The sequence below is a fragment of the Protopterus annectens genome, chromosome 1.part0, assembly GCF_019279795.1.
Source record: "Protopterus annectens isolate FY-2018-M chromosome 1.part0, PAN1.0, whole genome shotgun sequence".
Lineage (NCBI taxonomy): Eukaryota > Metazoa > Chordata > Ceratodontiformes > Protopteridae > Protopterus > Protopterus annectens.
This window is the reverse complement of record NC_056725.1, coordinates 846,589,961-846,614,298: the sequence shown is the minus strand read 5'-3', so window position 1 is coordinate 846,614,298 and position 24,338 is coordinate 846,589,961. Positions and strand designations below refer to the sequence as shown.

Sequence of the window (24,338 nt, the reverse complement as noted above, 5' to 3'; positions counted from 1 at the left end):
TCGGGTTCTGTGTGGATTACAGGAAACTAAATAGTCACATTCAGTTGGATGCTTACCCCATGGCTAGGACAGATGAAGCCCTAGAGCAGATGGGTGGGGCTAAGTATCTTACCACCACTTGATCTTACCAAGGGTTACTGGCAGATGCCCTTAACTCCCAGAGCTAGAGAGGGATCAGCTTTTGTGACTCCTTTTGGCTTGTATGAGTTCATGAAGATGCCCTTTGGGATGAAAATGCCCCAGCCACTTTCCAGAGGCTGGCAGATTGTATGCTAGCAGGAGATTCTGCCCTTGCTTATCTATATGATATTGCAATCTACAGCCATTCCTGGCAAGAGCACCTTCAGAATGTCAGGGAGGTGCTGGGCAGACTACAGATGGTAGGGTTGACCATTAAGTCCAGCAAATGTCAGGTAGGTATGGCAGAGGCCTCCTACCTGGGACAGAGTGGGGAGTGGTAAGATCAGGCCAGAACCTGCCAAAGTGGAAGCCATTCAGGCAAGGCCTGCCTCTGTTACCAAAAAGCAGGTGAGGGCATTCTTAGGAACAGTGGGGTACTTAAAGTTTGTCCCCAATTATAGTACCATAGGTGCTCCCCTCACAGACCTGATGAGTAAAAACAGGCCAGATAATGTAGCATGGACCCCAGTATGTGAACAGGCATTCCAGAAGCTTGAACGAGCTTTGGGAGGGCCCCCTGTGTTAGCCAGTCCAGATTACAGCAAAGAATTTGTTGTGCAGGTGGATGCTTCAAACCATGGCGTGGAGGCTGTACTTAGCCAGCTTTCCTTGGAGGAAGAAGACCACTCAGCGGTACATTTCAGTTTTAGGCTCCAACTCAGGGAGGAATGCTATGCAGCTGTAGAAAAGGAATGCCTAGCCATAGTGTGGGCACTGCAGAAACTTCAGCCTTATCTGTATGGAAGGAAATTCACTGGAGTTACAGACCACAATCCCTTAACATGGCTACATCGAGACAGCCAGCAAAATGCCAATTACTAAAGTGGAGCCTAGGGTTGCAATCATATGATATGACAGTGCAGCACCGCAGTGGGGTTAGCAATGCCAACACAGATGGGCTCTCAAGACAGGGAATGGGGTAATATATTCCCAGATACACTTAACCCTCTCAAGCAATGTTTCTCAACGGTCATTTGAAAAACTACCTTGAGTTTTCGGGGGGGGGGGGGTGTCATGCTGACAGCCCAGCTATCTGGAATTTTGTAAATAATTTTATGTCATTTGTGAATATTAATATGACTTATACAGAACTGTATGCTATGTACTGAGCTTCAAGAATGTAACCACAGCATACACTGCTGGAACATAGACGATTATCTTGCAAAACTTAAGAATAGTTAATGTTAAGTTACTTTATAGGTGGGCCATAAACAAGACATGTTATCTCTCAGTTTCAATACAGAAGCAGACCCAATGTCTACAGCTAGAAGTTTTTCTATTGTCTTGAAAGAAAAGTAATTACTAAGTTTAAAATGTAAAGTGTCTTATTAGGTTCATAGGTAGGTACCAGGCTATCTGCCAGAGAGCATTTATAAGCTTAGCCAGAGTGTGTCGGCTTTCGCCGCCCAATTGATTAATTAATTGATCCTCTGTCAAGCAGAACCAATGAAGTGATCCCACGGTGTATTTTCTGTTACCCATCCACTCATCAAGGTTTCTCTTGAAGAGTGTTAGTGAGGGGCTCTGCCTGATGTAATTTGGAATTTTGTTCTAAAGCACGGGGAGTCTGTGACAGGAATCTATCCCTCCAGCATGTTCTATTTATTGTTGTGGCGAGGTTTAGCTCACTAGAGCGAGTGGCTCACAGTGACTTGGATTTCTTTAGGTGGAGCATGTCCATCAATTCTGAGTTGGTCATGGCTTTGTAAGTCAGGCAGAGATCACCTCTGAGTAAGCGATATGCCACTGAGTACAGCAGGAGTTTTTTCAGTCGGGCTGCACAGGACATATGTTTGAGGCCAGTAATCCTCTTAGTGAGGTACTTTTGTGGTCTTTCCAGCTGCTGGAAGTGTCTTGTGAGGTACATCCCAAATGGGGCTTTGTACTCTATGATGGGTCTAATGAGTGACGCGTAGAGGGGCACTATAACCTCTTTATTTCTAGATGCGAACCCTTTAGTAATTAGATGGACCACATAGAAGGATTTCCTAACTTCTTTGGCAATATGATTGTCAAAGGAGAGATTACTATCTACCCGAGTCCCCAGATCTCTTATTACCTCTTCTGTGTTAAGGGGGCTGCCACCTATGTGGTAATTCATGGGTGTTTTGTTTTTCCCAAAGGGGATTACTATGCATTTTTTGGCATTTAGCTTGAGACCATGACTTTGACACCAGGTGTCCATCTCAGTAAGGCCCTTTTTGTCCGTGTCAGTCGGAGAGTGAATTATGGCTCCCAGTTTGCAGTCATCAGCGAACTTGGTTAGCCATAGTCCTCCTGTGTTTGCCTGTACTTCTGAGAAGTATATACCGAACAGTAGGGGTCCCAGGACCGAGCCTTGCGGGACACCACTTGTGATTGGTTTAGAGTCGGACCTGGAGCCTGCTATTCTTACCGTGTGAGTTCTGTCTGTAAGCCAGTTGGCAACCCATCTCGTGACGTAGTGGTTTATGTTCAGGCTGGTGAGTTTTTCTGTAATACCAGAGTGGGGAATGGTGTCGAACGCCTTGGCGAGGTCAAGGTAGGCTGTGTGAACCACCTTTCCCTCGTCTATGGCCTTGCTGACTGTCTCGAAGAAGTCAACCAGATTTAGTAGGCATGATCTGCCCTTAAAGCCAAACTGGGTCGGGTCAAGTGTTTGGAGGTTCCCAATGTCTTTGTTAATGAGCTCCATGATGATGCGCTCCACAGCCTTGCAGATTAGGCTAGTCAGGCTTATGGGGCGATAGTTACAAGGGTCAGTTGTGGCCCCTCCTTTGTGGAGAGGAATAACCGTTGCTGTGCGCCATTCTATGGGCATGTAGCCTGTGGAGAAGCTAAGGTTGAACAGCATGTTTAGGTGGGGGGGTTAGTTTGTTCTGTAGTTCGTGCAAGACGCAGCCTGGGACACCATCTGGTCCCACTGACACTGTGCTTTTGGCTTTTGAAAGGGCTGTTTTCACCTGTGTGTCTGTGACTTTTGGCACACTACACTTTTCCGGTATTGTTGTGGGCCCTTTTGGAGGTGAGAGGGGGTGAAGTTTGCACTGAATCTATCTGCCAGGATGTTGGCAATATCAGTAGGTTCAGTATATTTTGTGCTATTTTGCACTAGTTCAGTGCATATCTGCGAGTTGCCACTTAGATTCTTAAAATAGCTAAAGAAGGCTTTGTGGTCATCTTTTGAATCCTTGGCTATTTTTCTTGCTTTATGACTTCCAAAAGCTGACAAACATCTGAGAGATATGTATTTTAACAAAGAGATATTAAATCCTATTATTTTCTGGTTTAGCCTGGGAACTGAAGTCAGGTGACAAAATGTGATGTCATCCAGGCTAACCCAGCAGTACAATGTGATACTGATTTAAGAACTCTCTCAGAGAGAGACTATGCATTTTGTACTTTGTCTTGGACCTAGCAAGAACATCTACTCATCATCAATATCTGCACTCGCCTGTCTGTTAGACTTAGGGCATAGTACCTCTTTTGGGTACAGACAGGAATATAGTAAAGATTAGTTTAGATGTTTTCTGTATTTATTTAGGACTGTCCTGCAATGTTGTTTTAAAATACTTCCTGTTATTTTGAACTCTGGAGTAACTGTGTTGATTGACTTAGTATTGCATTGTTCTTTTACTATTAAATATTTAAACCTATCTTTGTGGCTGATATTTGTAACACATACTTAAACTCTTAAAATACTGACTTATGTATTTGGTGACACTGTACAGGCCACTCAATAGCCTGGTGCTTGGTCAAAACTACCATTTGGATTATTAGCAATATTACATAGTAGGATTGGACACTATTTGTAAGGCCCTTATAGTAGCTAATAAGTAGGGGTTGGTGGAAGTGATAACTATCTTATAGTCTGGGCAGAAGTGGGCATAGCTAGTAAACCTGTGTCAGCCTTCCCCAGATGTGGGTATGTGTTTGTATATAAATCAAATCTCAAAGTGTGTGTGTCAGCTACTTGGGCAGGGACACAAAGCACTGGTTGGACAGACAGGGTGGTGGAGGTCTTGGATTGGCCCCTCAGCTGAGATCTTAACCTATAGATGTGCCAGTGGGGAGTCTTATTGGGGATCGGGAGAAACCAGCCGCAGCCCCAGACTGACTGTGATCTCGGTGTGCTCTTAAGGGAAATTGCACTTTACTGTGTGTGTACTTGTCATCCTCCCACTGTGTACGTCCCCTAGCTGTTGTCAGTGGTGAGGATTGAGGCTCCTTGATTACTGTGTTAGTGCAGAGGCATCACACATCATGTTCCAGTTGCACCTTTTTTCCTCTCGTTGAAATTTTCATTTGTCATTCATATACAATGAATTTTCTAGCATCATTTTCATTATTTTTTACAGTTCTTTGTGATTGTATAGCCACAGATTTCATTGTTACTCTTCCAAAGTACATAGGTATATATCTTTGTATAATTATCTGGGAAATCTTTCTTTTTGAGCAGTATAAATAGACAGTGTGTGTACCTTGTGATAATGCAATAAAGGGATTTTACTTCTGCTCCCTTTAATAACTGATGCAGAATATTTGTCATCTACCCAACATACAATCAAATCACATAATGTAAATTGGTTAACCACCTCATCCAAAAAGATGGCAATTTAGGATTACAACACTGCACTCAGAATTAAATGTAATGATAGAACTCACTGCATCTAAAATTGTTATGCAGAATAGCTGTTGCACAAGATCATCTAAAATTGTCATGCAGAATAACTGTTGCACAAGATTTAAAATAATGAAGAGCTCTGTCAGAGACAGTAACGGATGAATACTGAAACAGCTATGAAAACTGCAGAGGGGACTCATTGCAGACAAAAGTGAGCTCCTCCCTGTTGCTAGTGACTTAAAAGTGAAGACTGATTCCAAGAGAAAAACATATGGACTATCAAGGTGGTATTACATCATTGATGCAAGCTAGAAAGATCCCTTCTGGAATAACTGTTCAGTCCATGAGACCCCTTTGTTGTTAGGGCACAAAAGTTCACCGAACAGTAACAGAACATTGCACCCTGTGCCAGGGGGACACTAACAAGTGTGTACAAACAGTCTGAATGAGTGAAATGACAAGCTTTTAAAATATCTCATGGCAAACTGCAAAATACAAATGAATAAAGAATTTCTAAAAAGGTAGCAATGACAAGCATATAGAATTTGAATATACTTACAGCAAGAAAGATTAATGTTATTTTTTTTCCTTTTAGACAAGGAATTCATATGCAATAATAGAATGAATATATGTATAGTCAACCATGAAGTAGTGGCAAAAAAAAAAAAAAAAAAAAAAGAGTACAACTGAAAGAAAATACCTGTCAAAACCAATGCATCCATGACATGTCCCTTGTAATGGGCTTGCCCAACTCAGTTTTCAAACAACTACCTGCTAGGTCTACTCATTTTACCCATTACTGTAAGTTAGCACCATTCATTCATTCTCGGATTACCCGCTTAATCCAAAGCAGGGTCACAAGGGAGCAGCAGCCAGCCCCTACTGAGTTACTTAGGGGAGCAGAACAGCACAAGTAATACAGGACAGAGCAAGAGCCTACAGATGGGAATACATGCACATCTGCATGCAATTTGGAGGACCACCAATTCATGAATGCCTAATAAAAATGTATATCAGAGATAACGCCAGCACTGTTTCTGAAGCTGAAGACATCTCTATTGTCAGTTGTAGGAAAGAAAGAGGAAGCATCCTTCAATTTCAGTTATAAAATCAGTGGAACCAGTACAAAATGTGCCTTGGATCCAGCAATGCCCCTAAAAGAAATTGTCACCTACTGTAAATCATCTCCTACAGTAATATAACAACATTACTAATAATAGCAATGTATGTATATCTATCAGGCTGATATAAACAGTCATGGAAAGATTTATCATGGAATTAATCAATCAGGACACAGGGAAGCTCCAAACAGTAGACCCATTTCAGTTTGGATATGTCAAAGGCAGGTTATTCAACTTGGTGTATTTTTTTAAAGCTCACCAAAGCAATAGATGAAGGTAAAACAGTACACACTACATAACAGGACATGGCCAAAACTTTTGGCACAATTCCCCCACTCAGGCATAGTAGAAATGTTACATAAACCCCTTTGTCACCCCCTGGTTTGTCAACTGGCTCACAGAAAGGATGGAGATAATGAAAAAAGGAGAAGATACATCCACAAAGAGACCAGTCATCAGTGGAGTCCCTAGGGTTCTGTGCTGGGACCCTCCTGTTTGGCATCTACTTTTCTGAAGTAAAAGCCAATATTAAATTCTTCTGGCTGACTAAGATTGCAGATGCTTGCAAATTAGGAGCAATCATTGAATCTAGAAATGACTTAGCCATTTTACAGGAAGGTTTGTCATAAATAAACAGGTGTTAAAAACATGGTCTGAAAATAAATGAAAAAAAAAATACACTACTGTACCCTTTGAAAAATCATCTACCCCAGAGAACTACCACATCGACAATACACCCCAAAGATATGACCGATCTCAGTTACTATCATTAGTGGATAACACAAAATTATAGACAATGGAATAGGTAAGGCCAGTCTATAAAAATAAATTGGGTTATTTCGAGCGCAAAAAGTAAACGTGGCTATGCTTAAAATGGCCCACAAAAACAACTACCCTAGTACTTACCTACGAACCTATACAAACGATAACACAGATACTGAGTAACATAACTCATTTTCAACAAGCCAAGCAACAGATCACCACACACAAGCTCCATCGATTATCTTAATAACATAACTGTAATGCAAGTAACCCTTCTCAAATTCTATACTTTACTTCAGTTTTCTCGACTCTCCACCGAAAAATAAGCAATGCATTGCTATTACCTGTTTATAAGAAAACCAGAGCATCCACAATACACAAAATGAAAACAGACTCCATACCGTCCGGTTTCGTTTTCTAAGTTCACCCCTCCTAAAAAAGGGCGGTGCTTACTTTGACAGCATTACGCGGTGCTGCATCCGTTTCATCGCGTCACGTGGTCTACTGGGAGTAGAGGGCCTGTGAGCTTGGAGCTTTGAAATTGACGGTGTTTGTGAACTCTGTAAAAGCTTACGTTTAGCTACTTCAGGTTTGGGAGTTGCTAGTTAAATACAGAATAAAGTTAAATACTTCGCGAGGGCTAATAAACATGGATTCAGGTTAGTGTTTTAAAGCCGTATTCTGCTTGCAATAGTCTTATGGGATGCAAAATGTGAGAATTAGTAAAAAATCTTTGTACAGTATTTTTGGGTAGTGAATTATTTCAGGTTAACTAATTTTTCTAGTTTTATTAAGGAGTGTTATGGATGTAAATGATGTGATTTTTTATAAGTAAAATTTGCAATACATGCATGTTTTTATCTGTAAGGTATTTGCCGAGCTGTATATGGTGTTTGGTTTTGACTTTTATTGGAGGACAGAATCGGTGATTTTTAAGGGGTCAGTGATGTAAACTTTTAAAACGTGCTTAGAACTTTATTCACCTGGGCTTACATTCTGTTGTAATGGGTACTGAGGAAAGTAATTAAATGTTGTGTTGGGCATTCTTCCATTATGTAGTACCTATAGGCCTGGGCAAATGGGAGGGGCTGTATAGTAATTTTGGGTCTGTAAGTTTATGCAGACTGGAGGTATCTTACTACAGTCGTCTTTGTTCTATATTGATAGAGATGGGCATTGTAAGATTTATGTGTGTAAATCACTGACAATTTTCTTGCTAGAAAAACTTAAAGCGTGTGTAGTGTTTTTATTTTGGCAAGTTGAAGGGCTGACTTTGGGAGTATCCCGAGTATGTAGTGTAGAAACAGAGTTAAGAATTGAACTGCCCTGTGGATATTTTCTGTTCTCATTTGTTAGAACTGGATGCATTTATTTCTGGAACGTTGGATAATTCAGGATGTTTTAATACTAAGTTGTTTTGTTTGTTGTTGATCCCTGTTACTCTGTGTTAACTACAGCCCTGTTAAAATGTTATAGCTGAGTAGAAGAGGCATGTAATCGAGTACTGAGGCATATAATGACATGCACTAACATGTGACTGGAAGAAAACTGTGGCTAAGGCAACTTTTTTTTCCCCAATATACCTACTTAGTTACAGGTTATTTGTCGAATAATTTAGTAGCCTTATAAAAATAAAAGGGATGCTGACTGGTTTGCTGAATTTGCCACTGTGTCACTAGGATGCTTGGTGAAAATATGAATTGACATTTAGGAAACTGAGGGATCTAAATGAATTATTCAAGCTAATGTGTGTGTGTGTGTGTGTGTGTGTGTGTGTGTGTGTGTGTGTGTGTGTGTGTGTGTGTGTGTGTGTAAATTTAAATGCACTAATGCTTGCATAGACAGTAATTTAATATTGGTGATTTGAAACACCCCTACCGAAACTGCTGGAATAATAAAGTGAAAAAAAAATTAAACAAAACTGTTTCATTCTCTGCTTGTTCAAAACCTGCTACCACTCACTCCAGACCTAATCACCCTGAATAGGGTTAGGGTTGGCCTGCATTAGTAAGTTGGTGCAGGGATGGCTTCCACTATTCCCAACCTTGTTATTGCCCCCAAAATTATACATTAATTTAGAAGAAACACTTTTCACACTAGTATATTGGATGTTAAAGTGCCTACCACATACACCAGCACACTTGTACACCTCTAAATCTACCCTGTTACCAAAGTCTCACTTTACTCTTAGAATGCAGACATTTAATATGTCCCTTTATGTAGCCTTAATTCTAAGCATAACCTGTAAGCAATTGCTCACAACATAGATACTCCCATCCATACCAAAACAAACAAAATGCACATTTCTCTTACCCAGATTTGATTGCATTTGTTTTGACAGCGTCTGCATTCAGCAGCATGCACATTCCTCCACTTCTGCAAGCACTTTCAGTATTTGACTATACACATGTTTTGTTGTAATAGTTCTTGCCATTTTTTCCTGCATGCAGTCTGCAGATTATGTAGATTTTAGTTGCAGGTAAAGCTTTACTGTTAAATGACAGAGTTCAGAATTGCTCAAGAAATGAATCGCTTCACAGTTGATAAGATTAGAAATCTTTTCTCTGCAAGATTTCTCAAGTAAAAACAAATGTAGCAGTACCCAGTGGGCACTTTACCTTGGTAAAATTTAAGAAACAGTTCATCAGTCTTTTATTTACTCTGCATCTTTAAACAAACATGCAAGGATATACTTCAAAAAGTGTACAACTTGTACAAACTATACACAAGATAAAGCCGGTTCAGACAGGTTGCAGTTCATTTCTCCAGAAACGGCTGCAGCCTTATTCTCCACAAAGCCCCTGTAACACGACTGACAGTAGTCTATCCTTTGATACTCACATCGCCACAGTAGTCAGGAAGTCCTGTGTGGCACACCATCACAAAAGGTTTCTCATCGGGGGAAAAAAGAGGTAATTGTTCCCCTCTACTTGACACTCAGACCCATTGTAGAGTACGCCCCTTTTGGAATGTACCTTACAAGACATCTGCAGCAACAGGAAAGGCCACAGAAGTACCTCACAAAGAGGATTACTGGCCTCAGAGATGCCCTACACTGACTGTCTTAAACTCCAGCTTTACTCCATAGCATAGCACCTACTCCAAGGTGATCTCTGCCTAACCTATAAAGCTATGTCAAACCCAGAGCTGTTGGACATGCTACACCTAAAGAAATCCCATTCCCTTCGAGCTACACGCTCTAGGGACCTAAACCTTGTCACCACCACCTTCAGGCAGGAATCTGTCTTCAATCAGACTTCTCCAAACATGTATCCTAGGCTCTATCCTTTACTTACCCTGATATTTAAGGCTGGTTTAGCAATACTTGTTTGCGTGCATGTGTGCTATATATGAATGTATATGTATACATTATATGATTTGTGTGTGTAAAATGTGTACATATTTGCATTATGATGTGTAGTGTGGCATGTGTATATGTTTTTCTGTGTTAATATGTGAACAGATTATGTTGTCTGTATATATGTGTATGTACATGTATTTTTATACAAGTTGTGTGTGTATATGCACATCTTTTCGTAGTGTGTGAATGTGAGCACGCATGTGTATCTTTATGCATTGGTTTGTGTGTATTTTTATTTGTATACAAGTATATATATCTATCTATTACATATGTTTTTTTTATATATATGTGTATATATATGTGTATATATATGTATGTGTGTGTGTGTGTGTGTGTATATATATATATATATATATATATATATATATATATATATATATATATATATATATAAAAAATCATGGGCACTTTTTATTGATCTGGGGCTATAATCATGGGCACTTTTTATTGATCTGGGGCTAGAGTGCCATCATAAATATCTATAGGACTAATGTTTATTATAATGTATTGTATTATCTCTGCTGAGCAAATGAACTTTGCAAGGTTTCTAGCTGTCTTCTTTCATCTTGTTCCTCTGGTGGGGAAGGCCATTCACCAGATCTCTTCAGTTAGCTAGCACGTTCCCTTGTTAAAGATGATGGCCCCAGGTGCATGTTGTGGAGTGCAAGGGACTTCTCTGGTATGTAGAGAAGTGCCTGTGTCATGACCATTTGGGAGTAGGATAAGTAATTGGATAATTCTAACCAGTTCAGTTGTCTTGACTCATTACATCCGAATGACTCCTCCAGGTGCATCTGCAGGTACCCTCTACTGTGCATCTAGGCGTTAAATATTGCTTATTCATATTTGCATCAATAATTCCAAAACCATGCTATGTACAATGTTTTAAAAGATTTCATCTTAAAGCTTACACAGTAGCAAACTCAATTGCAGTAATTTTGACCTCTGTCTAGTGCAGGTAAAGAGATATAGTAACTGTTTTTGTTATATTAATTTAGATATTTTCCCATTTTTCTAAATATCTCAACAGTCGAGTAACTCAGAACTCCTTAGCCTCATATGAAATCTCTCAGCCAGATGAATAAAATGGTGCTGTGACAGTATGTGTGTAACTTGAGTAGATGCTAAGATATTGTAAGCTGTATGTAAAATATTACAAATGTAATAGTTGCTGTGACTTAAAATTCTGTTTAAGATGTAGAACCTAAAAAAAAAAATACTAGTACTATAAAAATAGTTTTTTGTCGAAGAGTTTGCCATTCATACTACTTGCATAACCACTATGGTTCCAGAGATATGGATATTTTGGTTCCAGAGATATGGACATTTGTTTGAAATGTGAGGACATAATTTGATTCTGTCAAAAGGCTTAGGCTCTGCCCATTGGAAGTTACAGTGCAAGCCTCCTGAGCTCCATTGGAGTGAATGAGTTGAGGTATTTCAGTGATGGGCTTTGTATGCGGAGTTTGCAGCAAATTTTGCTGCTTTGTTATATGTTTCATTTTTTTTTAAGTAATGGTTTAGGTCATCACCTCAAATACCCAAACTACAGGGTTTGGTTCTAACTTTGTGTTGGTTTAAAATGACCTCAAGAGCAGTTAGCCTAGTATTCACCTATAAACAAAAGGGTGAAATATTCTGTTAGGATACCAAAGGACTTAGAGGAGTTACTTCAGTTTTAATGTTGTTTGCTTAGCATGTATGGAAATTTTCAGGTCACTGCATTTCTTGGAAGAAGAAAGAGTGTTAACTTTATTTTGTTTGGGAGTAAGTGGGAATTAACTAGCCGTGTTTCTGCAGTAGAGAAGTAGAGTTGCGTGATTTCTTGAAGTTTTGAGAGCAGAGAAGATGAGCATATTGTATAGTTGTGGCAAGTTTGCTTGCATCATGAAGATTTAGGGAAAATGAATGAGGGACCCAATATTGATCCTTAGATTTCAGCTGTGGGTGGGAGATATGGTGAAAGTTGTTGGCACCATTTGATGGCGTGTTTGTTGGAATGATGACTGTGACACACCAGGACAAGGAAGATTCTCATCCAGTCCAAGTGATAAGAGTTCTGAGTTTTTGGTATGAAACTGTATTGGAGGCTTTTAAGGGATCAGTGAAAGGGATGGGACTAGTTACTCCTCTTTTAGTGGAGCCCTGGGAAGAAAAACTCCCAAACACCAAAACATATACAGTTTAAATCATACCAAATTAGTTAAAGTGAAATAATTTGGTTAAGAATAGATGCAGCTTGTGTTATGGTGCTTTATCATTCAGAGAGATTTTTAGTTGGCTTTTAGAGAAATTAAAGCTAAGTTAGCAAAATGCAAGCTAATTGCAATATGAAGCGAGAGAAAATAGGATTCTGGCATATTTCTGAGAGGGGGGAGAAAATTTGATTTCAAGTTAGGAAGTGAAAGGAGAGAAGTTTAAGTTATGAATAGCTACTTGTTCATTTTTTAGGAATATAATTTTTCCTGGGATTGGGCAAGAACAGCACCACGTTTGGCTAGGAAGTTCTTCAAAATGGTTTTAAAGGACTGGGGGGAGAGGATATTGACTCCAGGCCTTAACAAAATGGTATGAGTACAGTCTATATCCAGCAGATTTGACAGGTTTGTGGACAGTGGAGTTTTTGGTCATTGGATCATAATGACACATTGGGAGCATAATGGTATTTGTGTTGGACAAGCAGATGGATGCTGGATAATTTTATAGGTTGTAACATGCTGTGAATATATGTTAGATTGGGTAAGTTCTAACCAATTTTGGCTTTTCAGTGCTGTTTAATGTGTTCTGAAAGGGGTATTTGCTGCAAATGTAACCATTTTATTGTAGCATTGTTCAAGTTTTGATTTTTGTGATGCCTGGAAATTAGTAAGGAAGGGTGCACTGTAAAGTAGTGAGGGAGGAGGTCATTAGTGGCAAGTGTAGTTTTAGTTGCCTTTGTCAGAGAATTTTACTCTAAAGCATTCCAAGTTTTTACTGAGTTTTGATGACATTGTCTGTGCAGGTCAAGTATCGTTCCTAATTTGCTATGAGAAATAACTTCCGTGGTTGTATTATTGAGGATTTTAATTTCTTTGAGACTGGTTGGAGGAGGAGTATGTTTTGGGTTGAACATGGAAGTTAAAAAGCCATGTTTTAGAGGCAGTTAGCTTCTCACGTAATCTTTGAGATGTGACGGGTTGTCCGATGTGCATGACAGAATGGAGTGATCTGCATATTGTAATGTAGTGGCCTATTATAGTGGGTGTTTATTGAGAATTGTTAAAGGGGAGTGGACCAAGGATAGAGCTTTGTGGTACACAAGTGGTGACTAGGATTTATGGGGAGATGGTGGAGTGCCCTTACTGATTTGATAATTATTGGACAAGTAGCTTTTGAACTCCAGAATGGTGGGCTGAGATATTCCCTAGTGAGGACATTTTGAGGTAGAAGTTCACTGTTACAAAGACGAGCCTAGAAATAAGGAGGAGACTATGTTGCTATTATCTAGCTTTGACTGAACCTGTAAAGATTAGACGTGGAGTGTTAGTACTATGGAAGGGATGGAAGCCATTGTCCTTCCAGCAATTGTTTTTGCATGCATTTTCCAAGTATTTTGGAGGAGAAGTGAGCTTGCTGCAATTCTCAAGTTATTAACGTCTGAATTTATCTCCTTTTGTACAGAAGGATAATGTTTAACAACCCCCCCCCCCACACACACACACACACACACAGAGTGGAACATAGGATTCATGGATTGACCTATTTTTATAAGGATTGAGATAAGATGAGGCAGGCAATGCTATCTGCTGCTTTGTCTTGTAAGGTCATCTGCTGAAGTAAAACATGGTTTGAGTTAAGTAGTTTTTATATAGGATGTGGACACATGTTTGAAGGTGAAAGTGGATGTTATATGTGGCTGTTGGGCAGGATTGGTATTGGATGTTGGACACTATACTGTCTATGATACAAGAATTTAATTCTATTGCAGTTTTGAGTGGTGAGTTATTGGGAGAGGCATTAGGTTTGAATTTTTGGCCAGAAAGTAAAATAATTTTTGCCTTTTAGTACGATTGTAGAGCATTGTGGAGCATTTTCAAGGTATCGTGGTAGTTTATATTTTTTACCGTTCTTTCCACACTTTTTTTTTTTTCTTCTCTATCCTGCATTAGCAATCTACTCTCTAGTCCCTTCCTTCTAGGAGGTGCAAGGCTGTTTAGGATGTTTAGAGAAGTTGTACTGAATTAACTTACAATATATATATGTATTTGGTTGTACAAGGCAGATGGGCAGTGAGAACATAGACATTTCACCTGTGATGTTGAATATTGCTAGGGTCTTTGGAGATTGTCCAACCCATTAATATTAGCATCACTTAGTGTGTTTGGAATTGTTGTGGATCTGTAGGATATCTTCCAGTTTAGCTTTATCCTCATCAGAAGGCATGTAGAGGTCAGTAATTCTCATAATATATATATATATATATATATATATGTATGTATGTATGTATATATATATATATATATATATATATATATATATATATGTGTGTGTGTGTGTTTTTATTTTTAGGAAAGTGTTTGTTGAAAGGGGAAATATGGTGATAGTTCGGAGATGCAATGTTCATAGGCGTTTACTAGACTTAACGATCACATTGCCTTTTTAAGCCTAGCCATGCATCCCAATTCCCTGACTAGTTCTGATACCCTTGATAAGTGTAAGCATGGGCCTGGGAGATGAACCATTTACAGGTTACCCGTTTGCATTAGAGACAAGTGCCAAATCGAGTATGAATTTCTGGTTTCCCATCCAGTTGTCCAATTTGCACTTGAATTGGGTTAGGGAGGAACTCTGCTTAACATGGATGGGGAGCCTGTTCCATAGACAAGGTAGTGTGTGGGATACATGCCTCTCTATCCAGGTCTATTTATATTGCAGGCAAGGTTTAAGTCATAAGAACGGGTAATTCTGGTACTGTTTGTTTTTGTGGATCTGCAGGATGGCCATCGGAGTGGGACTGACACAATGCCCTGTATGCCAGGCATAGATCTCTCCGTAAAAGCCTGTAAGAGACATAATACAGGGATAGGACTTTGAGACTATCTGCATAGAACATATTACTTATGCCCTGTATTCTATTAGTGAGAAGCCCCTGTGGGTGTTCCAGTTGTTGGATATGCCTGGTTAGGTACATACCAAAGGATGCCTTGTACTCTGATAGGTCTGATGAATGCTGAATACAGTGCAACAATGATTTCCTTAGTCTTAGATGCCATACCTTTGTTTATAGGTTGTGCAACATGTAATTATTTCCTCACCACTGTAGACACGTGATTAAAGGCTCTTACTATCTGTGTGTGTCCCCAAGTCTGTGACTGCTGGGTCAACTCTAAGGGGTGTGTTGTCAATATAATAGTTGCCAGGGATGGATGACTTCCCAAAGGATACTGTTATGCATTTCTTGGCATTTAGTTTTAATCCATACCTCTAACACCAGTTATTTGTCTGTGTCCACCCCTCCTGTTGAACGTTTGTGTCAGTGTGAGATTCAGTGACTGCTCCTAGTTTGCAGTCATCTGCAAATTTAGTCAACCAGAGACGACTGACATTGGCCTTGACTTCTGAGAAGTAAATGCCAAAAAGGAGTGGTCCAAGGACTAGTCCCTGAGGGACTTCGCTTGTGGCTGGCCTCTTTTTGTAGAGGTGGACTCCCCAGTTTTAACTTCTGGGTCCTGTCTGAGCCAGTTGGCTATCCACCGGGTGACCTACTGGTTTGTACTTAACCTCTTGAGTTTGTCAATGCCTGAGTGGGGTATTGTCAAATGCCATGGTCAAGTCAACGTAGGCAGTGTGAATGATTTTACCCTCGTCCATTGCTTTGGTGACCTTCTCAAAGAAGTCCACCAGGTGGAGTAGGCATGATCTGCCCTTAATGAAACCAGACTGGGTTGGGTCCAGTGACTGAAGGTTTTACTACATCTCCTCTGTTGATCATCTCCATGATAATTCTTCCCATGGCTTTACATTTAAGAGTAGTAAGACATGTGGGTCTGTAGATGGCCCACCTTTGTGCAGAGGGATGACTGTTGCCTTTCTCCATAACATTGGGCTTCTTCAGAGTCCTGGGTGAAAGCGCTAAGTCAGTGATTCTACATTTACAATAAAGCTGTGGTTTTATCGAGTCGCGGATCTTTTTATTCTTACTAGTGTTCGTTCAACTTGGTCTGTCTTCAGATTTGGCTTTGGTAGACTTTTTGTCCTCTTGAGTTTTGTTTAGTTTGAGAGTGCTTTTATCCTTCTGGGTGCTGCACCTCCTGATTATTTATTTTTTTTTTTTTACCATGATTTACATCCTCCTGTTATACTTCTGATTGATTTTGTGATTCCATCAGGGTTGCTTGTTTTTCGAGTTCTGTACTTCTTCCTGGTGGGTACACCTGCCTCTATGCAGCTATTCACATGCTTGTACAAGGTTTCTATGAACAGTTCTGCATTGGCAGAAGTGTTCTCAGGGTTTATAGGGGCCTGAAATTTTGCCAGGCTCTCATTTAGTAGCAGGAGGTTAGCCATAGAATAGTTCCTAAATTATTCTCTGAGCTGGGGGTTCAGGTTTTATTTTTACTTCGTAGGAGACCACTTTGTGGTTTGACCGTGCCAGGGAAGGCATTACAGTAGGGGGTGTGCAGCGCACTCCCATGTTGCAACCCTGGTTGGTGTATTGACGGTGTGGTCTAGGGAGTTTGTGTTTACAAAATCCCAGAATCTCTGTGCATGTACAAAATCCCAGAATCTCTGTGCATGTACATTTGATGTCCTATAGGATTCCCAGTTAATAGTGGAGTAATTAGTCACCCATGAATATGGTGTTTTGGTTAGTGTTTCTAATTTAAAAACATGGCATGGGTTTCCTGGGTCATAGAGGGAGACCTATAGCTTGCAAGGAAGTGGTATTGGATTTTACCTACGGTGATTTGAACACTGAGCAGCTAAAGTGCATTGTCCTGTGTGACCAGCCTTTAAGTATATTTATTTTTGATGTAAATAGACTTCACCTTTAGTCCCCGTCTGTTAAGTAGCTGGTTTAAATATGTGTAAGGCATTCCAACCTTGCACTGTTGGTGTGCTCTCTGCAGCTTTAAACCACATCTCAGATTACACAGACATCAGTGTTACTACCTTTCCTTTTCCTGCAATGACTGTATATAGATTGGGGGGGGGGTGTAAATTATAGAGTAGCTTATTTTGGGTTTAAGCCAAGTTTCTGTTCTAGCGAGAAGAATATCAGGCTTGTGGTGTGTAATCCAGGTATATAGTTCGGTACTGTTTCATATTAATGGTGACAAACAGATTAACAAGGCGCTGTGTTGATCATTGTGGGGGTTAAAGAAATTTGTGGAAGATAATTGTCTTGATGCTGGTTATGATAGGTGGGGCCAGTATTAGGGTGAATCTCCTCAGAAGAGGACTTTAGTATATTGGGGTGTTATTGATTCTTGTTACTGAACAATTTATTATTATGGCAGTGGGGAGGGAGTGTCAAGGGTATATGCTGCTAGTTAGATGTTCACTTGGGAAGGTATTGACATTTTTGTAACAGTGGAGGTTTGTATAGGTTGAAAAGTGAAGTTATTTGCTTAATGGGGTTGGTCTGTAGAGGGGATTTGGGTTGTTTTTGATTAGAGAAGAGAGAGTATAATGTTTAAGTGCCAATTAAGTTGGGTTAGGATATTTGTGAGTGCGATAAGGCTGGAGAAGTTTGATAGCTGACGAAAATTAATTCTGGCTTTTTGTGTTTCTGTTGGAGCTTTTTAAGTAATACCATTGTCTGTTTGTTTTTGGTTAGGTTTCCAAGTTCTCTGAAAGTTTTGGACGTGTCTTGTTTTGTACTGTATCAGTTTCTAGGCTTTGGTCTCTCCTAAATAGTTGCTTAGTTTCCTTAGCCAGCCAAGGTACTGAGATTGATTTAAGTTACATCTTTTCACTTAAGAAATTAAAGAAGGTGCTGTTGGAAGTGAGTGAGAGCACCATCTATTGGCAATCTGTTTTAGTGGATTCTAGTTTCACAGATAAAGGGAGGAGAGGAAGGTGGAAAGTGCATTTTGTTGAAGTTTAGTCAAGGTGTGTATTTGGTTGTACATTATTGACTTATTTAAGTTTTGACATTGTTTCAGTAGTATGTTTGCAGATAGTTGCAAACACTTGTCCGGCATCCAGAAGAGTTTAATAGTATTGGTTTTGCTGTTAGTCCAGTACGTGAGTTGAGGGGGTTGTGGACTTGCAGGCTTTGGCAGTCAATATTTAGGTCACCCATTATAATTTATAGGTGTATGTTTTGGTATATCCAGTTAAGGCTATCCTGAATTATGGTAATATTGTTACCATATGGTATGTCTGTAAAACACTAAGTGCATGTAGAATTGTAGCATTATGTACTGTGCATATAGTTTTTTGCTGTTAAGATTGAGGTAAGAGGAGAACGTCTACTTGGTCAAAGTTAGGATGTTGTGGGCATAAAAATTTACTTCTGTATTTTGTTAATTTATTAAATAAATCTGTTTGTGTAGTGGAATACTCTGTTTGAGCATGTGCCCATTTTCAACAGAGGCCAGGGAAGAAAGTTCATGTATAGATCACATTTCAAATTACAGTACACATAAATGTAAATTTTATAATGGTGAATTACACAATTTAAATTTGAAACACGAATAGTCAAATATTTACAAAAGTTCAGATAAAGCAGGTACATAGAATTGATAAGTTGTTGACGGGAGAGTATATTGCACCTACTTAGAGATTATTATGGGGGTGTTTAGATTCAGATATAAAGATGGACATGATGCCCAAGTATTGAGAGAGAGAGAGTTGTATTGAATGTAGTAAAAGAATAAGACCATGTTCGGTAAAGTTTGGCTGAATATATATTTGATATAGATGGAAGTTATGAGAGAGAATTTTCACTGATGTACGAAGCACCAGAGTAGAGGAGGAAGGAGTTGTTTTGCTAATGTGGGAGGGAGGCTGTTTCTAGCTTGGCAGAGTAGACCTAAGGTTGTATGTGGGTTTTTTGTAATGGCATTTTGTATGTGGTAATCTGCTTGGCTGAATATTTATGCTATTTAGGGAACACTTTTTTTTTTTTTTTTTTTTCCCCGTGTGGGTCTTTGCTGTGGGGAAAATGGTAGTAGTTTGGGTTTGTTGGGATTAAGCGTAATAGTTTTGTAAGCAATTTTTTTTTTCTGTGGCAGTAAAGGATTCCTTATTCATTTGCTGTAGATGAGTTCTATCATTTGTAATATTAAATAGTAAGGGTCCAAGGATTGAGCATTGTGGGACACCTGTAATTACAGGGAGAAAGAGGGGTAGAGTGTTCTGCTATTTTGTTGATTGGAATCTGTTTTTGAGAACTTTGAAATCAGTTTTAAGATGTTTGTAAAGCCTAACTATATTTGTCAGAGGTTTTGTGTGGCTAACAGTGTTGAAAGCTTTTGATCAAGGCATAATGCAGATATGAATTTCACTGTCCCTGGCTTTCTCATTTTTCCTTGAATGAGAGTAGTATTAGTACTATGGGGTTGTAAAAAAAACATGTTTGGTTGAGGTTAAGTTCTGTAAGGGAAAAAGTTTCAAAATTACTGCAAAAATGCATCCACAAGCAAGTGTGGATAATATTGCTGTTGGTCTGAAGTTTGTAATAGTTGAATTATCTCCTTTGTAGATGGGAATGATGTGTGATTTTTTTTCCAGAACTTGGGTCATAGTGTATAGTTCCGTTTGAGGATGGAAAATGGGGTAGGCTATGCTATTAGTTGCTATCTTTAGAAACTCCCCAAGTAAATCTTCTGCAGAGGTAGAGCTTGAGCTTGTTTGGCAGTGGTTGTAGGGACTATTGAATGTAGAAGTAGCTTAGTATTGTTTTGTTGAGTTAAAACCCTTTGTAATGGATGTTGTGCTGTCTATAAAACGGTTATTAAATTGTACTGCAGGATCCATTACAGTTTTCTTGATTGACTAGAAAGTTTTTGCCATCTGTTTTACAAATATTCTGGAAATTATAGTACACTTTCAGGTTCTCCAAGCTTGGTCTTTGCATCAATTTTTCTAGTAGTCTTGGTTAACCAGGATTCATCACTTTTTTTTTTATTGTCTTGTTCCTTGTGGTGCTATTAAGCATGTCGAGAAATATCGAATTAAATGTCATTATTGCTTTGTCTGAGGATGGATTTAGTATGCTTCAGTTATGATGAGAGCATTGTCTTGAATGTGCTTAGGCTAAATTTACTTAAGTTATGTGTGGCTTTTACTGCTTGTTTCATCTTATTTTTTTATATAGTTTAGTATAGGTGGGGGGAGTGACCGCGGTAGTGGTGCTGCGGTAGTGTTGTTGCCTCACAGCAAGACGTTGTCGTGTTCAATTCTCAGCTAGAGCGTCTTCTGTGTGGAGGCATGCGTGAATGGGCGTGCCTTCGTTGAAGGTTGTGCGTCAGGACTGATGACTCAACACGTAAAAATCCACTACCAAACAGCGGACCAGAGTTCTGCTGTGGCAACCCCTAATAAGCCGAAAGAGACAACCAGTATAGGTGGGGGAAGTGGTCACAGAGTTTGTTAAAGTGCCTGATTCGTGAAATTCATTGAGGTCAGATACGAGAATCCATTCCAGTAAAGAACTTGAGTTTTTATTGAAATAGGCTGGATTCTATAGAAGTTGTTTAAAGACAGACAAGTTGATAACTATATTTTAGGTAGTAGTAAGTTCAAGCCAGTTTATTTACATCTCTTAGTGCTACTGTTTCATGGGGACTATTGTTTGAGGTCCAGTATAGAATATTCTTTTAATATGTGGATGACGCCCAGATGAATATATAACATGATTATACACGTTTGCTTTTTGTTTAGTTGTAGGAGTGTAATAAGTTACTTTTTTGTTGAATTTTCATGTGGCAAGATTGTAGTGGTTTGGAACACTAATGCTATACTACCCCTTTATTTTATTATAGTTTGTTTTACTATACCCAGATGGTAGGATTTCAGTACCACGGATGTTGGGCTTCAGCCACATTTCAGTTATGGCCAAGATACTGAGTTTGTGATGCCGTTCAAGCATGTGTTTTATTTATTTTATTTTATATTTGTTGATCAGGATAGTCCAACTGAATACATGTCCATTTTCAGCAGAGGCCTGGGGAGAAAAGCTCCATGGAAAAATTAAGATTACAAGGTAAACAATTAAGATTACAGATATTGTACAAATTCCAAAGTTTTGAGATACCGTGGGTAGGTCTGGCTTAAGAAACGCAACTAAGCTCTAGTACATGTTTTTAAGTCGTACTAGAGTAGAGTTAGTCCGGTTTGGTACATTGACATAGCCAGTTTAGTGTCAAGTATTGTTTGAGTCTTACCTTAAATTGACTCAGGGTGGTAAGTAATCAGCTAGGAGTGAGTTCCAGGATCTACCTGCAGAGTTGGAAAAGAGTCACCGGCTGAGTTACTGGTTTTGATGGATTGAACTAGCAGTCTGTTAGAAGATCGAAGTGGTCGGGGATTTTGTTACAGGGGATGATGATGTTTTTAAGTGCAGGAGTATTGTCGGGATTGTAAAGGATTTTATAAGCCATAATCGGTGGGTAATACTGGATCAAGCTGGGCAGTTCTAGCCACCCAAGCTGGTTAAGATTGATGCAGTGGTGTGTCCTATAAGGTAGACCAGTGGCAAATCTGGCAGTGTGATGGTATCAGATGGAAAGTTTTTAAGAACCGACTTGTTTAGATTAGAGAGTAAAAGGGATGCGTACAGGAGAGTTGAAAGTAAGTTAGAGCGAGCTATGGCAATTTTTAGCATGTGGGATCAAGAAGGCTTTTATCCTGTAAAGTGATCCTAATTTTTTATTGATGGTTTGATTAACATGCAGGTCTAATTTAAGATCTATGGTAACATGTAGTAGTTTTGTAGAGGTGTCTGGGGAGACTATAGTGCCGTTATTGGAATTTATGGTAAAGGTAAATGCAGTGGACTTAACATTTTTTTTTTTTTTTTGTTTTAAGATTAGACAACCAGAAAGCCAATTTTCTATTATGTTGAAGGTGTTCTGTGTAGCTGACCATAGTTCTGTCTGGGATGTGGCTGAGCAGATCAGGACTGAGTCAGTGTATTGGATACAGCTGACTTTTGGGATAACAGTATAGAAGTCATTGATGAAAATAGAGAACAGAAGGGGCCCTAGTATAGAACCCTTGGGTACACCAAGGGAGTTTGGTAGGAGGTTAGTTTTGCCAGAGGATAGCCTGCTGTCTGCCACTTTGATAGGAATGGAACCCTTGAAGAGCTTTAGTATCTAGACAGTGTTTTCATGGTGTGGATTAGAAATTTGTGATCAACCATATCAAATGCCTTGGAGAAGTGCAAGCAGAGTATATTTTATTTTGGTTGCAGTTATGGTTTATGGTGTTTGAGAAGGCTAGTAGGGCTGAAGTAGTGTTGTGATGAGGTCAGAAGCTGTGCTGGGAGTCTGCCATAAGGTTATTCTGGATTAAGTGGTGCAGCAGTTGTCTGTAAATCCGTTTTTCCATAATTTTTGCCAGTGGAGATAGTGTAGCGATTGGCCTATATTTATATAGCTCAGTAGAGCTGCCTCCTTTGAAGTGGGATAACCTAGGATATTTTCTAGATGTTGGCGATTTTTTGGCTTCTACTATGGTTCTGTTTGATTTAGAATTGCGATGGGGTAGGCAATGGCATTGGCTGCTTTTTGTAGATACTCGGCAGGGAGTAGATCAGCAGTGTATAGTTGGTCTTAATATTTTGATTAAGGTACAGATAAGTGAGGTGGCAATTGGTTGGAATCTGAGTTTTGCTAGGGGTGGTGTCCTCCGGGCCAGGGGAGCTTGGATGTAGTTGGCTAGCTAGGGCTTGGATTGTGTCTGAATAATCTGTTAAAACTGTCTGAGACTTCCTCAGGTGGTTTGTCAATGGTTGTTGTAGGGGTTGGGGTGGAAGTTTGTCCAGCATGTAATAGTTTATTTAAACCTGCCCAAAACTTCTGAGGGTTATTTTTATTTATTTGCTGTAGATTAGTAGTGGATTTTTTAGTCTCATTCCTTGATTACCTATATTTAATGTGATATTCGGGTGGTATGCCATAATGCCCATGCTTTGTTTCTAAGGGTGATTTTCAGTTCTCTTTGGAAAGCCATTGTGCAGTTTATGCCTTTGTTCTTATTGAGCTAACAGGTGCGCGATAGTCATGGATCTCGAGGAATTTGTTGTTGGAATTTGTCATGGTTAAAGTTCTTTTTGTTTCTTACCATTCTGAGTATGGGTTGATGGGGGTAAATGGCTTTATGCTTTAATTATATAGGTGAGAAGGTGATCACGTAAGTCACCAGTGAGAGTCCCAGAGGTGTACAGTTGGGGGGTGACTATTGATAGGTATCCAGTCAAGTATGCTTTTTGTGTGGTTAGGTTTACTTATCCTGGTAGGAGTGGTTATGATTTGTGTAAATGCATGTAGTTTAACATGGGTGGTTGGGGGATTCTGAGGAACAGGTGTTCCAGTCTGTTAAACTCTCCAACGTAGTTGGTTTCTTGGGGGTAGTTACATGATGGTCAATGAAGGGTATCTTCAAGTGTAGACATAATTTCCTGGAATGTACATACAAATGATTTTCATTAAGTTGCAATTTGGGAAAAAATCTGAGTTAATTTGAGGTGGTTGTATAACTTCACTGGTGACATTTAACGCTGACTTGGAGAACAGCTACCCCCCTTCATGGAAGCGCAATCTAGCCAGAGTATATTCTACCCAGGTGGTAACACTTCATTATCTGTGGTGTTGGGTTAGGTTTTAACCAGGTTCCGGATAAACGGAGTATCTCTGGAGTGGACAGCCAGGAGTGCATGCAGTTCATGCACCTTGTTGAGGTGACATGCCAGGAGAGAGTTAGTTGGCTGTTAATTGTAGGTATATTGCTTGGGTTGTAAGTAGGGAGGGTACGTTTATCTTGAGTGGATGGGCCAGGGTTTGGGTGGATATCGCCACCAAATGTGAGGTTGGGTTTAAACCTAGAGATACATTTCAGGAATTTATTATGGTAGTGTTTAGATCTGGAATTGGTAAGTTGACAGTATCTGGAATTGGTAAGTTGACAGTGTGCAGGGTGTGGGGCTGGGCACAGTACTGTGTAATTGGTGAAGGGTGCAAGGACTTACAGCTGGAGTGATAGTGTGGCCTTTTGAATACTGAAATCCAGTGAGAAACTGGCTTTCATACAAGGAAGGTGGTATGGAGCAAGTAAAAGGGGTAGTAAAGGGGCATATATCATTGTGTATGATAAAGCG

At 39.6% G+C, this 24,338-nt stretch overlaps 2 protein-coding genes across 2 annotated transcripts in view; one reads left to right on the top strand and one right to left on the bottom strand.

Annotated features, from left to right (window-relative positions):
• ZUP1 (zinc finger containing ubiquitin peptidase 1) overlaps nt 1-7,091 on the bottom strand; it is a gene marked incomplete in the record, with an annotated part of 497,787 nt that extends 490,696 nt beyond the window's left edge. The window contains 1 exon segment of the mRNA XM_044063659.1: nt 7,011-7,091.
• Nucleotides 7,092-7,174: 83 nt separating this feature from the next.
• Nucleotides 7,175-24,338, top strand: part of KPNA5 (karyopherin subunit alpha 5) — a 710,535-nt gene continuing 693,371 nt past the window's right edge. The window contains exon 1 of the mRNA XM_044063660.1: nt 7,175-7,325. Within this exon, the coding sequence (XP_043919595.1) occupies nt 7,316-7,325 (10 nt within the window). The 5' untranslated portion in view covers nt 7,175-7,315. The remainder of the gene's footprint in view (nt 7,326-24,338) is intronic.